General features: G+C 37.4%; 1 protein-coding gene across 3 annotated transcripts; it reads right to left on the bottom strand.

The window, feature by feature from the left end:
• On the bottom strand, positions 1–15,693 carry CAMSAP1 (calmodulin regulated spectrin associated protein 1). Of its 3 annotated transcripts, none has more exons than XM_075716113.1 (17): positions 15,642–15,693; positions 15,295–15,456; positions 14,381–14,461; positions 13,370–13,402; positions 9,695–9,836; positions 8,582–8,721; positions 8,386–8,482; positions 7,783–7,960; positions 6,996–7,090; positions 6,072–6,156; positions 3,263–5,699; positions 1,969–2,105; positions 1,673–1,881; positions 1,484–1,586; positions 1,006–1,121; positions 646–764; positions 1–303 (listed from the first exon to the last, which is right to left on the bottom strand). In XM_075716113.1, the coding sequence occupies exons 1-17, from the start codon at positions 15,642–15,644 to the stop codon at positions 1–3; spliced, it is 4,440 nt and encodes a 1,479-aa protein (XP_075572228.1). In that variant the 5' UTR covers positions 15,645–15,693. The 3 variants fall into 3 exon arrangements, with proteins under 3 accessions (XP_075572228.1, XP_075572229.1, XP_009489245.2); XM_075716114.1 differs by lacking the exon at positions 13,370–13,402 and adding an exon at positions 11,215–11,274; XM_009490970.2 differs by lacking the exon at positions 13,370–13,402.
• Positions 15,694–17,017: the final 1,324 nt, after the last annotated feature.

Below are 17,017 nucleotides of genomic sequence, written 5' to 3'. Positions count from 1 at the left end.
TCATTTATGAGTCTGAGTCTTCTTTGGCACTGCAGGTCGCTTGGCTTGCCACAAGTGGTTATGAATAGTAAGAGCATCCACGCTGACCGACATGGTTTTGGCGGGAATCACGTTAAACTGTTTTCTGTCCGAACTGTACTTATAAAGTTTGTCAATCATTTTCTTGGTGATGCTCTTTGGCCCTGTTCCAGTCAGCTTGTAGATCTCTTCAGTGTCAGGATAGTAGCAATAAAGTGCTCTAAACTGGCAGCCGGCGTCACGGAACAAAATGATGTAGTGGTTGGCATCACATTTTTCTAGTTCCTGCATTAAAAGTAAACAAGCATATGCATAGATTGTTCACAGTGAAAATTCCCGTATTATGCCCAGCTTTAAGCTTTCACATATAGCTGAATAAGTGTTTAAAGGTTTTTTTGAACCACTAGATCAGTAACTATGATTTTCACCCCTTCTATAAACTTACGAGTTGAACTTTTAATACAGGACCGTGTTTTCTGTAAGTCCATACAGTCACGGGAAGTAAAGGATTCTCAATACAGGAGCGTTTTAGGAAACAGCATTCACTACAATGCATCAGTGGGATTACGAAATGAGGATTACAGATACATTTTGAGTGCATTAATAATTCTGTATTTTAATGTTTACCTCTAATATTGAATTCTTATGCGGTTCATTCACTTTTCCAGCAAGACAGCAATGAGATATAGCGTTGTGAATAATCGGTTTGTTTGATTTGCTGCTGGGCTCCTTAAATAATTTTGGACCTAAGGAAAATAAATAAGTAAAAATTATTTGCCCTACATTTATGAACATTAAGATTTTCATTCAAAGTGAAAAAAAAACCCCTTAAATATTTTTCTACAGTAACTTATTTTTAGAGATATTAAACAGAACAAAATACACCTGACAGCTTCTCAAAAATAGCAATGCGTCACATCAAATATAGCACAGCTTTTTATGACCTGCTATTCGTAACAAATGCTCAGACTAAAACAAAATAGTCACCCGTGTATTCTGCCACTGAAGCAATAGAAGATGCTGTTGAAGCATTCTCCCAATCTCTTTCTGTGTTTCTGCTCGGATTTCTGCTCAGTATTGGTAAGGACTCCATAGATTCAACTCTGTTGGGGAAAACAAATAAAATAAAATAAAAAAGATATACCAAGATGTGGGTTTTTTTCCCCCTCCAATCTAAAGAAATTCACCAGTCACTGGCCCTGAATGGAACAGGCTATTGTTCCTTTTCCTCCCCCAAAACAGTCCAATTCTCCCTGCTAGATTATCAAAGAAAAATTCTGTTAATTCCTTTAGGAGAAAACAAAATTGCAAGTTTGTACAGAACATCGGAGTTGGCAGCCACATAAAATAGAAATGAACTCACTAATTACTATTGTGCCTCTATGCCAGTGAAGTGAAGCAAACAACACTGAATCCCAACATTATTTCATAACACAGTAAAAAAAAATAAAACTAATCTCTTTACCTCTGAGATGGTGTGCCACCAGAGTGTACACTTTCAGGTTCAGTTGTTGCTGCTGAGGCCAGAGAAAGACTGGAACCAGACTGAGCACTGCTCAAATTGTCAGCTACAAAACAGAAGAGCAAATGTGAAACGCGTTTTGTTAAAGCGGATTTGCAGACTCAGTGAGAGCAAACAAATCAAAATCCTTACGTGTGGAAGAACACTTTGTCCCTGAATCACTGTAAGATTCTTCACGATGGACCGACTTCGGCCTGGGTTTTTTGGGCTTTGATTTGGGCTTTCCAAGCCCTTGCTCCTCCAAAATTTGCTGCTGTTTTTTCCTTAGATATTCTTGTTTGATAAGTTCTCTTCGAGCCTTCTCCTCTTCTTTCCGTATTCGGTCCTCCTCAGCTTTGCGACTGAAAAGCAAACATGTAGTGTTCAACATATAAAAACTTTCCTCATCTTAAAGATAAAAGGAAGTATTCTTTTCTACATGTTATTACCGAGCTTCATCTCTTTTTTGTTCAACTTCAGCCTCCAACTGCTGTTTCCGAATCCGAGCCTCCTCAGCTTTGCGCTGCTGTTTTAAAAGGAACGCCGCACGTTTTTTCGCGAGCTCATCTTCTGCTTTCTGTTCATCCTGCAAAATTCATAGGGACAGAGTTTTAAAGAATAGAAGAAAATATATTAAGCTGGACATCACAAGATTGCTGAGGATTCCATAAAGATTTTAGGAAAACATAAGCTATTACTTCTGGAAATCTTTACATTTTTAGAATTGATGAGAACTGTATTGAACTTTTTGTTGCTCAAGAATAATTTAAGAGACAGTTTTAGCGTTCCCTTAAGTCTGTGAGGAGGAAGAAAAAAAAAAAGTCTCATCTGACTAACTTGTTTTTAAGTATGACCTAACCAGCACAAAACCTTCTACAACTGCAAAGTACAATGCAACTACCATGTGGGCTAGGACAGACAGCACAAAACCCCAGCATAATGATAACCTTTGAGTCAGTATTAATCATACCACACAAAAGCAGAAGTCAAATTCGCCGAGATTGAGACAGCCTAGCTCAACTTTCTCGAACCAGAAATTTTAAAAAAGTATTGTCATGTCAGCACATTTGAGGTATTTACAATAATCACTGCTAACAAATGAAGATACCAAATGTTCCGATAGCAGTTCTGAACTTCACTAGAAGGTGCAGACACATCTTTTTTACTTGCATCTACAGCTATACAACTAAACTCTCCAAAAAAAGTCAAGAGCCTTTGACTTTTAGGCTGATAGGCTATTCAAAGTCAGAGAAATTTGGGTGCAAATGCCAAAAAATACCAGTTCAGACTCTCAACTCCCTGACAAGTTTTAAAACCCATTCAGCAGACTTTTACCAGACACCCGTGCTCCATCAGAATTTTTTTTCAGTCAATAAAGGTTCACAGAAAGCTGGGATTTCAAAACAGTAAATTCTTCCCATTGCATTCTGTGATTCTTTTGTGCTAAGTGTTTACAACATGTTTGTACATTTGTCTGTTTCTCAGATAGAAAAAAACAAAGGGAAAGAGAAGAAAAGCAAGGTTAATCCTGGCTCCTAGTAAAGTAAACAAGAGCCAGGATTGCATACATTAAGTCAAAACCCTTTTTCTCCACAAGCAATTCTTTTCAGTGCAGTTTTTAAAAATCCTAATATTGCAACCAGAATGTACTGCTTTCCCCCAGAAGACTGAAGTGGAAAAAAGAAGTTCTAAAGCTGGGCAAATGTGTAACAATAACCAAATATACAAAGGTAATATATTTACCTTGAAGAAAAAACCCACACCAGATTTCTGATCGCCTTCACTAATTATATCCGTAGAGCTATCCTGGTTTTCAAGTTCTCCTTCATCTGGAGCTTTCAAGTCAGACAAGTCTACTTCAATGAGATTAGCCTTGCTTCTCAGTGGCTCATCCATGGGGACATTTTCTTTTCCTGAGCCATCAGAAGAATTCAACCCTGTTTCCTTGAAGCTGTTATTCACCTCTCTGCTCATTTCCGAAATAATATTTGCATCTTTGGAGGTGGAGAGAACAAGTGCCCTTTGATTGCTCTCATCATGAAGTCTATACGTATCAAAGAAACACTTTTCTTGCGAACCCATTCCATGATCGGGACTATTTTCCAAGCTGATTTCTGTTGGTGTCTTTGACAAGCTATTGGATGGAAATGGTCTTAAATGTGGTAAGGTTTCTAGACTTTGTGTTGGGGTTTTAACACGTGCTGAATTTTGTTGTCTGTCTTTAGTGACTTTCAGATCAGCAGGTCTTCCCGATCGAGGACTCCTTCCTTGACCAAATCGAGGCGGTTTACGAAGACTGTTCATTCCAGTTGGAGACAGAGGCTCAACAAAATGAATCGATGGTTTTACCTTTTGGTCCTGAGAGTTACTTCTGGTTCCTGGTGATGGCACTGATGGAGATTTCATAAGTAGTTCCTGTTGCTGAGAAATCTTTAATATAGCCTGCTGAAGCGTACTGATTGTTTCATTTAGTTTTTCAATAGAAAGATCACATTCATTTATATCCACCTCGGTAACGTTGTCTTCTAGGAGGGCAACAGAAATAATTTTACTTTTTTCCAAATCATGTATAGCAGCCGAGTCTTTTGGCTTATGTTGCTCAGCAAAAGCTATGCTTTCTTGCATTTTTACTTTTGTTATTTCTGGAGAATCATTAAGCATTTCTTCTCTCTCCTCCTCTTTCACAAGAAACTCCTCGGATTTGGAACCCAAAGCAACTTCATCTAAGTCTTCACCATTGTGCCGAGAATATTCTTTTGCAAAGTGTTCTGGTTTAAGTGGTTGTGGAACATCAGGAGATTTCCCTTTTTTAACAACATGCAAGAAAGCTGCCTTGCCCAATTTTAGTCGCTGCCTTGCTGACAAGGCTTCCATCTTCTTCTTCTGAGCTTCTATTGCCCTTCGTTTCTCTTCCAACTGCATATGAAGCTGCACCAATTCAGAAGCTAAAAGATTAACATTATCTTTATTTTGTCTGTTGGGGCTTTGTTCTCGCTTTTGTTTCCATGTGGTCAATGGTGCTGGGCAGCTTTCTGAACCATCTGGTGTGGTCTTTTGTGAACTGCTTGTGCTGGACTTTGTTTCATAGCTATTAAGTCTCTGAAGCTTTCGTTCTGCGAAATTGGTCATTCGGACACTCCCACTAGTCATTGACACACTGCTAACTTGAGAAATTGTACTCAAACATGGGCTGGAACGTCCACTAGCATCATCCTTATCTTCATGTTCTTTTACCTTCATATCTTCTTGCAATTTTGCCGATTCTTCCTCACCAATGTATTTAGCGACTATAGGATGGTCATCTATGACTACCAAATCCTGTTCAGCATCTTCTATGTCTAAGAGATCTGAATCAGAGTCCTGTCTCACCATAATCCATGTAGTATCTGGAACATGCGAATTGAGACTTTTCACATAACTTACGTTGACTTTACTTGCTATGTCATCATCAGATTTAGCAGCATGAAGAAAAAATCCTCCAGTGGATAGCTCTTGAGTGGAAGGATCTAAACTGCTACTAGCCAAAGGTCTGGAAGCTTCTAACCCTGCCTCCACCAGTGCCATCGAGTCTGCAGTACTGGGATCTGCAACTGGAGTGAAATCAGAACTAGAAATTGGAGTAAAAGTCCTATTGAGGTCATGGTCACCATGACTGCTATTTGTTTTCTTGCGGATCAAAGGCAAGTGTGCCTCATTTAATCTCTTTGTTATAAAACTCCTTTGTTTCCCCTCCCCACATTCATCCTCTTTATTGATTATCTGTTTTTCCTTTGCTGGTTTTAGAACTGCAGGCATTAAAGGCTCCAAGTAAAAACTCTCTGGTTTGCTTTCTGAAGTCTCGCTGCTTGTTTTTGGAGACCACGCAGCTGCAACTATGCTGGGCACCCTGGCTGATGCATTCTGCAATTCAAGATCACCACGGTTTGGCCTTTCTTCAGCTCTGATTATTGCAATAAGCTCTTCATCTTCATCCTCGATTTCAACATTGTTCAGCAAGCTCTTCCCGTTAGTTTTCACTGATGGAGGATGGGGCTGATTTTTTGGAGTTACATTAACAATGTTTGAAGCAAGACTGTCTTTGCTGATTGATCTGGCCAGACTAATGCTATCACCAGACCCAGGGTCCACATCACTACTAGCAGAATGATGAAGAGCAAATGGTGTTGGCTGAGACAGAGGCCTAGAAAACATAAGAACAGTCTACTGACACTTAAGCACAAAAAGTTACAATTTGTTGAACTAAGGACTATGATACAGACAGCTAAAATTTTTGCTCCATTTGAAAAACGTATCCTGTTCCGAAAGTGAACAGCAATACTAAATAGCAACTTCAGACACTGAAATCTTCAACAGCGGTTACTGAAAATCATGTTTAAAAGTATTTTCCATTGCAACCCTAAAATCAGTCATCTCTGAAAATGTACATTAAAAGAAAACAAAATTAAGTGACTCTCAGTCCAGTTCTAAGGCAGTGATACCACATTACTACAATGAAATTGTCACAGTACCCTTTCATTAAGCAGTAATTTTAATACTTAAATGCATCTGTTACCTGGGTTTCCTCTCTGGCCATGCAAGAACTGAACCTCGTGGCTGCCCGTCAACACGGGTCAGAGAATTAGAACGATGCCGATGACCTGAAATATTTTTTAAATTGTTAACGGTTTAGAAATGGTCCTTAAACTAGCACTTTTACTTTATTTAATAGCAAATATAATAAACTCTTTCACCAAAAGATGGCAGCAGAAAATAGATTTGCTGAAATATTAACCAAAGACAGACAGACAGTCAAAGCCTGAAAAAAAATACAATGAAAAGTGACCACATCTACATATCTGACTGTTGGATTTCCAAACATGAAACTGTTCAATTTGCTTTTCCCATCAGCACCCCCCACCTCAAAAAAAAAAGAGAAGAAAAAAGCAAAGAAAGGAAAAAAGTTCTCATTGCATGTTATTAGAGCCTAAGCAGCTGGAACATCTGGTTGGTACCTCAGCCGATAAAAGAAAAGAAGTTCTGAGCATCTCTGTGTAAGTGTAACACCTAGATTTTCAGTATTTAAAGAAAATGTTCAGGCAAAATATGTCAAGTATTAGCGTGAGTTTGTCATTCTGGTGACAATCTTACTGCCTAAAACTTTTGCTAGTCTTATGAAGATTTGACAAGTGGCTTTTTCCTTTCTTTTCACAGAATTGACATTATTAGTCTTAATTTCTTGCACTTGAGACTCTGAGATATAAGCTCATTTGTGAGAGAAAAAAAATTTTTAAATCCAGTACCTTTCTTAAAAGATCTTTAAAATCTTTTAATGCAAACAAAGATGAGTTACTCAAACTAAACATGCTTACCACTTGACTGACTGCATCTGAATTCAATTTTATATCATTCACATATATGAACTTACATTTTTTTATTTGTTACTGTATTGACATTGATGGTCATTGCCTGTTGAAATGCAAATTCAAGGTAGACTTACCAGGGCTGTCTTCTCCCTGTAAAGATTTTTGTTGCTTTTGTCTCAAAGGGAGCAGTGGATGGGAAGGGCTAAAGGCAGGGCTTCCTCCTTTGCCACTAATTCAGAAAAGCAAAAATCCATTACTACAAGAATTTTTTTTTCAATAATGAGAGAAATTATATAGTTGTGAAGTTACACTAGTAATAGTTACCCCCGTCCTCTTTAGAATGCAATAACACATCATTAATTTTAATGTTAAAGAAGTTAAAGAGAAGAAAACATTTTCACATGTAACAATACAAAAAATAAACCTAATACCTGAAATCAAACTGTTTTAAATACAGCAGATTTAAAGTGTAGCTTATGTAAACAGTACATTAGAGACAAAGGGCTGAAATAACTTATCAAACTTAGGTCAGCTGAAAAACCTTGTCATTAACCTTCCTGTATGTTAGATCCTATTTAAGTTTGTCTTCTTATCACCAGTTATAGAATAAGGCTAGTAAAGATGAGCGGCTTCAACAGTTTTCACGTTTCACATTTTTTTTCCCAATAAGTTAGACTAACTTCTACCACGCAATGGTGACGTTTACTGGCGGGGCTTATTGGCATTTGCCAAACAAAGATTAAACATAATAGTGCAAAGCGTTTCTTTATACTTGAGAACTGACAGTACTTTAGAGACTGCACACAACTCAAATGCACTCAGTTTGTAGCAAAATCAAACGTTTAGCAGCAGAAATTTCTAGGTTATCCAAATGGAAGCATAAATTGCAGATCAGTCTAAACAACATGAAAACAGACTTACAGATAGTCAGGCTCCTCAGGGTGCAGGTAGTACCTACTGCAAGCTTCAGGGCCTGTCTGAGCCGAGGGCTGCAAGTCTGCTGGACTTGAACTAGCAGGGCTAGCCATGAAACTTCGCTTAGTTGCATTGGAAATAGGAACAGGCGGACGACTGCTCTTCTGCTGCAACACTGTTTTAACTGTGCATATATTTATAACATTAACACAACCTATACTAGCCATTCAAATAACAAAATAGAACGGGAAGTTTTCAGATTGCAGTAGAATGAAAACTTCACGACACAACACTAAAATGAAACCTTAAATATGAGTCTTTATTTAAAACACGTATCTTGTGGTGACCTTAATGGAAAGAAAGTTCAAAGTAACTAATCAGTGGTTTTAGGGAAAAACATTACCTATCGATCTCATTCAAAAAAATTGGAACTCAAGTGGATCTAGGACTAACCTTCCTTCCATTTTTACTGCTTTCAAAGATCCCCAGCAAGCACAAACTTTGGGTAGAAACAAAACTCCAAAGGAAACACGGCTGTGGAACGCTTTAATTGTAACGTAGGTATTTTTTAAATAACATGCTAACATTTATCAAGAGTTAAAAACTTACCATCTTTTATTTCCTGAATATCTCTTGGTTGTACAAAGTCTGGTTTGACATTCTCAAACCACCAGAAGAGTTCCGCAATGTATACCATGACATTAGGCTGAAACAGAAAAAAAGAAAAAACACACCTCACAATAACAAAACACTTGTGATTTACCCACATTTTATTTAAAAATATATCCTTCATCACGTTTCTTACCTTTAAAACCAAAGGAGCATATAACATGTCCTCCAACGTGAGGTAAAAGCATTTGTTTAGATATTCATTTGAGAATTCTCTCAAAAGTTGAATATTATAGAGGCTGTCTGCAATTGATGTTACCTCCTTCAAACAAATATCTAGAAAGGTGAGAAAGATGAGTAAGTTACAACACTATTCGAATGTATTAACCTTCCATCCACAACCAACAGAAACGCTACATACAGGAACTTGACAGACTGCTTACACACCGTCATTTAATATTTATTGGCTACCAGTGACATTTCTCTACCTGTTAAATACCAGAGGGATAGGAAAAGGAGGAATAAAAACACAAATAAAACAGTATCAATTTTGCATTCATTTTATAACCCATATAGGCTTCTGTCTATCACAGTGACAGAAAAGGTAAGCAGGCTACAAAGAACACACATAATGACAAAATACAGAAGCAATTAAAACCAGACACCTCGATTTGCAAATAATAAAAGGTTACTCCTAGAGTTCACAGTGCTGGTTCCTTCTGAAAACATTCAGGAGCTCTGCAAGGTACAACATATCTGAGAATTTAAAAACCAATACAAAACGTTGATTTGTAGAAGTTAAATGCAACAAGGACATTGAATTATTAAGAACAGTTTCTGGGAAAGAGAACTCATGTTTGCCATGCTGAAGAGTGACAATTGCTGAAGACCAGGAGAAACTATTTTACAATCTAGACTTTAAAATGTCAAATTATGTACTCCTACAGAAGAACATGAGAATTATCAGCTAACAGGAGCAGACATATATTCCTTTTTTATGGTCTACTGAAACCAAGCTCAGTTATTTGAACAAAGAAAGCCATATCATCTAGATCTATGAAAGAAAGGATTATTTTGTAGCTCATAATATACAGAGCAGAGCCTTCTAAATACTCTAAGTAAAAAAAAAAAAAAAAAATCAAAATCAAAGAGAGGTTACTTTTTAAATACACTGATGCAGATTCCATATGTGACCTGACTAACTACCTGTTAGATGCGTTGCATTTTTGAGAACGTATTTCTAGCTCAACTTTCAAAGACTGAAGAAAGTTTGTTTGTTTGTTTGTTTTAAGAAACCTTTATTACATACCATCTAGTTTCATTTGCTCTGGACAATAATAGTGTATCACGGCTAGAAGAGCAGCACCATCGCTACCATCCTTCATCAAGTCTTCAAGCAAAGGAAAGTAAGGTAATTGCCTACTTGAAAGATGGTCTCTGCGGTAACGCACCTAACAAAAGAAGACAAGCGTTCAGAGGATGCTAAGAAAAAGAAAATTAAAAAAAAAAGGAATTTTTGTTAAGCACCGAAAACTCTTTACGGTGGATCATTTATAGCATTCTGCTAAGTCAAAAACAATTTACAAGGTTATACTTTTCTCTCAATGGAAGCCAATTCTGAAGAATATGGTGCTTCCCTTTTAATCATTCTCCTCATACCTGGAAGCAAACTGCACTGCTGAATTCCTAGCTTCATTCACACATTTTAACTTATTACAAGCAATTTAAGTCAAAATCCTTCCACACAGATGCATGAATGCAGCAGATCCAAAGAAAGAGACACAGGTAACTGCATGAAAATACTTAAAGCTTGGGGGAAAAAAAACCCGAAACCACACACAGCAAAAAATAATTCAGATGAGCTAGTGATTTCTCATACATTACCTACATCCAGACTTGCCACCATGTCCACAGACAGCAAAGTTCTCTCAGACAGATTCGGAACATTGTACATCTGGCAAGCCAGTATAAAATACTAATGTCATGCAGAAGAAAAAAAATCCACAGCCTTTTCCAAAAATGGTCAGCAAGAGGAGCAAGTAGGCCTTTGAAATCCATGGCGGCAAAACTCTCCTTGATTTCAGTACAGACCATTATCAACCTCCTCTGCAAACCACCCCCTAGCCCTCACACAATTTGGAGCACAGCTGAAGAGTAGCTAAAGCCAGTCAACTAAAGAACAAATCTTGGCATTGCTTCTTGCAACTTTTTGCAAGAAAAGTTTTAGTGTTGATATTTACTAAGCATCCACATGCTAGCTAGACTAGAAGTCTGTATCTAAGTTTGAGCAGCAAAGTCATTGGGCAAGCAAAAGAACAATACGCTACAGAACCTAGCAGAAATACCTTTCAGCGTTGGAAAAAGATTCCTTTTACACCTTAGTGCATTAGTATTAGTCAGCATCTAACTGTCTTGACTGATGCGCTGGCCTAACATGCAGATATACAGAGAATGTATTTAATCATCAGAGGAAAGCTGGATTTTACCAATGGTATCACACACTTTCCTAGACAACCTGGGAAAGCTCTACACGAACACACGCATACTCATATGTGTCAATTTAGGATAGCGCAGGCTGAGAAAAAATCTGTTCAAAGGAACGAAGATCACTTATAATCAGAGTAATAAGGACTTGTTTCATTTATTTATTTTGCACAAATATAAACATGCTATGTTAAGCTTCCCTGGCAAAAGCAAGTAACTCTAAAAGCTATCTCTATATGCTAATGCTATTTTTCCCCTCTCCTTTTACCAGGTGCAATTTTTTTTTTTTTTTCCTCAGCCTGGAGCACTCCACAAATATGTAATGGAATGTGAATCATACTGTACCACACGAGCATATTCCACTGGTTCCAGCATGCAGTACGATATGGCATGCATCAGATCAGGCTTACACAAAAAGAAATAGCGAGATATACAATGGTGATTATTCACACAAGAAACAAATCAAATGCATTAGCAACATCCATTATGCGCGGGAAATGTGGTCATGAAGTCTGACAAAATAAGTAAGCACACTAAGGTGAACTGGTTAGCTTAAAGGTTCATCATTTATCCACTCAGTCGAACTAAGCATATTAAAGACAAACTTCAAAAATTTCTTTTAAAACTTTAATTCCTCCTGTATTTAAAGCAGATACAAGTATTTCCTTTTCAATAGGCTTAAATGGAATTTAAACCAACTACAGTCAATACCGAGAACTAAAATCTGGAAGAATTCCTTCTTTATTTTAGCTTTGATAAAATCCCACAGGTTTGTCATCAAGGAGGGGTTGGGGTTTTTTATGGACTTAATTTAATTTCTTATTTTTTTCTCAACTGTTATTCTCTTCACTATTCAAGTCTTTTACACTGAAAATTCTGAATGCTTTCTTATATTCTAAGCAGAGTTTTGCGGTTTGTTCCTCCCCCCCATGCATACAATTCAATGACATTTGTATGCCTTAAAGTGCAGAAATAGGTGCTACTAGAGAGAGATAACTCTATATTTAAAAACAAAAAAAAAATCACAAACGAAATACTGAAGTGACACAGTGTGACAAACTGCTATGGAGGCTGCAAAATCTGTCAGTAAACCAGTATAATCTAAGTGGTACTGGACTAGCAGTGAGATAACCTCTATTTACTCCTTCCTTTACCACCAACTTGCTCAATGATACCCTGCAAGTCAATTCCATTCCTGTAGTTTCTTCTCCTCTCACCCAGTTGTCTCTTTAAACAAAACACAAACCTACTCAACTTCCTCGAAAGGCTATCAAATGTGTGCCTCAAATACAGATGCGATCTTTAAGCACTCCAGAATGTAAGTGATAAGCACTAGGTCAATACTTCATTACATACTGGTGCAGGTCATTAAATGAGGCTGGAAGACAGGGCTCTGTCACAGATTTTACTAGCCTGCAGGTCCCCACTTGAATTTCCTTTATTTCAGATATTTAAAGTTTTTACTGCGGTCCATACATTTGGTAGAAACAACTAAAGGATTGTGAGGCAGAGGAGCGGGACTGAGCTCTCTGTGGAAAGGCAGAGAGATTGTGGGGCAGGTGACTACCCGATCACGCCTGCCTTTTCCAAGAGTACTGCTCTTTGGAATTCGCAACCAAGACGACAGCTCTGATCTTCCCAGAGAGAAAATGAAAACCACCGAATCCAGCAAGTGCAGGACAAAGGGTATCAAGGCTAAGGAAAGCAAAGGAACAAAGAAAAATCTCTGCAAGTTGAAATAAAACCAGGAAACTCAGCCAAAAGCAAGAAGGCTTGGAGACTACAAGTATAATTTTATTATTTTTTTTATATATAGCGGAATTGATATTCCATTTTCACACTTCACCATCAAGAAAATAAGTATTTTGTTCCGCTATGTAAAATGTTAATTCTGTCTTTCCTCCCATTGTGCCAGCTTCAGTCTCATTAATTTACGGTACAATTCCAGCAACTGTCATAACAGGTCCAAGCTGTTTTGTCAAATCTTCTAACCCCATCTCAATGAATAACGGTGTTCTGGTTTTGACAGATTTACAAACCTGTGCAAGAGCAGGTGCAAGAGCAGTGCAAGAGCTTTATTTAATGAAGTACTGCAAACACCTGGGTATCTTAAGTATGGATTCAAAGATTAAGCAACCATTTAAACCGACCAGCTTTTATTTCACCTTAGTGCTGTGATCAATTGCCTACTTCCAACAAAAACAGTAAATGCAACCATTTCAACTGTTGTTAATTTTCTAGTTTTTTGCTGCTACTCCATATCCCTCACTCCTGCACTGTGGAAACAATTTTGAAATGCTGCAAAGTGATTATGCTATATGCTGTACAGTATGTGAAAGTCATGTTATGAAAACTAAGCCTGATGGCCCAAAAGCTTACACAGTTTGGTTTTTTTCCAAAGACTGTTTAAGAAGCATCGTAATGGAAGCAAACACTTGGAAGAAAATTTAAAAAGCCATGATTTTGTGGATGACAACTGGTGTAAAAGTAGTTCACTTACAGGTACTAATTTCCAATACCATTTGGAAGGAGACTGCTCAGGAAGCAAGGAAAGGAATGTAGGAATAGGAGAGGAACATCAGCAATGCAAGTTAAAAGCAATAATACTTAAAATGTAGTTCAGCAATAAACACTTTCATATTTTAGAGGGGTTGGAGCCTAGAAATTTAGATTTGAAAATATTAAAATGAGACCCAAAAGTCAATAGAGTCAAATAGTTAAAGGGAGCCTTCAGACCACAAATCAACTTGTAAATTAAACAGCTCTTTAGCCCCTTGTCACTGAAGGATATTATTTTATATAAAAAGCACATAAAAACCCCCTTTGCCACTAATATGGAAGTTAAACAATTGTGCCTTGTTCATATTTATCACTTTTATCCCCTTTGCACAGACATGCCAATTTGAGGAAAGAACAGAGCAGTTTTTCTTAAGGCTTTATCAAATCATAAATTGGGAGCTCAGCTGATAAACAAGCAAGATCTATTTTACATTCTCCAGAAATGAAAGTGTATTATATTTTGCAATGTTAGTGCATTGTGATATAATTTCAAGGGAAAAAGGTGGCAAAAACTACAAACACACATATAACATTTGAATGCCAAGAGTACGCTTACTAGATAGAACTTGAATAAGCCTCTGAATATACATTAGACAATTAACCCATGCAAAATGAATATGCCCCAAGAGCTTTCAAAATATATGATATATATTTTGTGCTGTGAAAGCTGAGTCATATTTACCCATGTAAAGTTGATACAAGTTATTTTAAGTCGAAACACGTTATTTTAGTCCAACTGAAACATACAGGAAAGTCAGAAGATACCAGTGGGCTTGAAAGGTAAGGAAGGGCACTGATGATAGACACAAAACAAATTGCATGCACAAAACCTCAGGAGTTTCGAGGACTGGATGCCTCACATTTCTCTGACAAAGAAAATACTGAGATGTCTATATTTAAATCCATTACTCATCAACACACAAAATCACAACTGAAGACAAATTTGTTTTACCTTTTGGTGCCCTGGACTTTCCATTAGCTGCTGTTTCAATTTAATCTCTTTCTCCGTTATCTCTCTCATTTTAAGGTTCACCTAAAAGGGCATAGCACAGGAAAAACACATCTGAGTACATGCTTCCACAAGTCAAGTTTTCTTCCTCCTCCCCTTACTTAATGGTCACCCTGTTCTACAAACACAAAAAGTTCAAAGAATAATGTGTTACAACAGTTTTCAAGACCAACTCTCCTATCAGCAGTAGCTATAATCACAACAAGGGAATGTTGGGTTTGCAAAGGAGACATTCTCTTTGGAATGTGACTCTGTTGTCACTCAGAAGGTAACTTAACCTTTGAAAAGTTTCAGTAGTTCTGTTAAGTGTATTCAATCTAGTCAGAATTAAGTCTATCCTGTTATTTAACACAAAACAATGCTTCACCTGAGAAAAAAAAAAAAACCCTCATAGCAGCTCATCTGAAAAGAACCCAATTTCTACAGTTTTCCTAATTTAATTCTTAATCCTCTTCTTTATTTTAAAATAATTTGCCTTGAAAAATTTACCAGCGTTATTACAGCATCCCTAAGAAAAAGAAACTGCATTTCCCTGCTAGTCTCATTCTCTTTCCCAATGCATATGGAAACCTTGGAAAGCCAAGCAAGAAGATGAAATTAGAATACACTGCAGTAATAAGGGAATCAAATACCATTAATAATAATCTGTATTAGGATGATATTATACCCAACTACCCTTGGACTTGAGGTAACAAGTAACATCACAGTAATTAAAGCAGTTCTCTTCATCCGAAGTAGGAAAGAGGACAGAAACGCATCGGTAAGAAAGACGGAAGGAAGACACTCATCAGAACCTTTTTAAAAAGCTGAAAAGTGACAATAAGAACCAGGCACGCTTTTCTCAAAGCAAGTTTTACCTTGTTAATCCAGAAAACCATTGCATCCTCCAAATCATAGGGCAGTTCTTTTGAGGCACTGAACGTAGAGAAACGCTTGACGCTAGCAACCACCTTTTCAATGCTGATCATTTCTACAGTATAGGCCATCATAAGAGCATCAATCATTGCCATGTGAGAACTCTAAAAGAAGAAAACAATGAGTATTGAAAAATAAAATCCTTTAAGAAAAAAAATTATATACTCTAACTGTATTTAAAATGAAAAATTCCTGAGCGACCTAGAAATCAAGAGCTCTTCATTCCATTAACTATTTTAAATAGTGTTAAATAAAAAGATGATCATGAAGTGGATTTAATTAAGCTAACCATTTTGATTGGTGCACAGCCCAGATCCGATTCGGACACAGGTGTATCATCACTCTCCATGACGTAAATCCCTTTTCGAGACAGCGCCTGGATCACCGACTGGTGTCCCTGCAGAGCAGCCACCTGATCCCCCTTCAGAATGAGACTACAGACGCGGCAGTACAGCTCGCTGGACAGCAGCAGCTTGATGACGGGTGGTTTAATGTGTTCCTGCTCATACTGATCTATGTAAAACGGGTCCTTCAGCTCCTCTGGGACGTTATCTGAAACCGGGAAGGAAAGTTTCAACAAGTGGCACTAGCGAGTGGCAGCAGTTATAAACAAAAGTAAACATTTTTGCTTTAATTCAAAGGTAGCATATGAAAGAACAAAAAATCAAGTGCAAAATATACTGGATGTAATTAAGTCTGCAGCTTCATACTGCAAATGGGTTTCAACAGGGCTTTGTGCTTACATTTTAATTAAGTAAAGCCTATATAATTGGCTCCCGCCATATCGAATCATAGAATTGTTCAGTCTGGAAAAGACCTTTAAGATCATCCAGTCCAACCATTAACCTAACACTACCAAGTCCACCACTAAACCAATTAAGGGTAGAGTAATAATTAATTTCATGTTTCCTGGCTTGGTGCTGGATTATTTTTTAATACATACTTCAGTAAAAATCCTATACGTTACCAGGTAGCCTTCTCAAGATATTAGAGTCCCTTTCAAGAAAGCACTTCAACACGGACAAAAGTCCCGCTGTCCTCTCCTCATCTCTAGCCATTTCCTTGAATAAGACCCAGCTCAATCAGAATGATAGACTATCACCTCTACCTATTAGTGCATATTATTAGTATTTTAATTTCATTTGGAATTATAAATCTCTTGCTTAGATCACAGGCTGAAATGCTCCGTGTATCAGATGGGCAAAGTATATAAATCTTCCAAGCAAAATTTACAGCAACTACAAGCAATATCCCAAAACATCTGTGCACAGCAATTAAACAACCGCAACGCTGAGTCACTAAGAGGGGCCGGCCAAACGTTCTCGAATTGAAAAAGAAACTAAGCCACCTATTTCTTGGTTCTAAACTGCCAAAGTTCACGGAAAGACTGAAATATTCAAGTAAAACCTTGAGCATTTTATAAACTGTCTGAAAAACAAGTGAGCCTCCAGCGAGTCGATTGTCTATGTTTCTGAAGACAAGAGTATTGAAGCAAACATATTGCAGCATTTCAGCCTTTATACAAAAATTACAGCCTACAAAGCAAAACCATTCCCCGTGGATTTGGATCGAACATGCATTTTAAACCAAGTCTAAAATTAACTTCTTTTGGAATGGCACAGCTTCCAGAAGTTGTCTTATGATTTTATCAAACTGAACACAGAT

Source organism: Pelecanus crispus, chromosome 9 (assembly GCF_030463565.1).
Source record: "Pelecanus crispus isolate bPelCri1 chromosome 9, bPelCri1.pri, whole genome shotgun sequence".
NCBI classification, from domain to species: domain Eukaryota; kingdom Metazoa; phylum Chordata; class Aves; order Pelecaniformes; family Pelecanidae; genus Pelecanus; species Pelecanus crispus.
The sequence above is the reverse complement of the archived record's forward strand: the minus strand, read 5'-3'. Positions and strand labels throughout refer to the sequence as shown.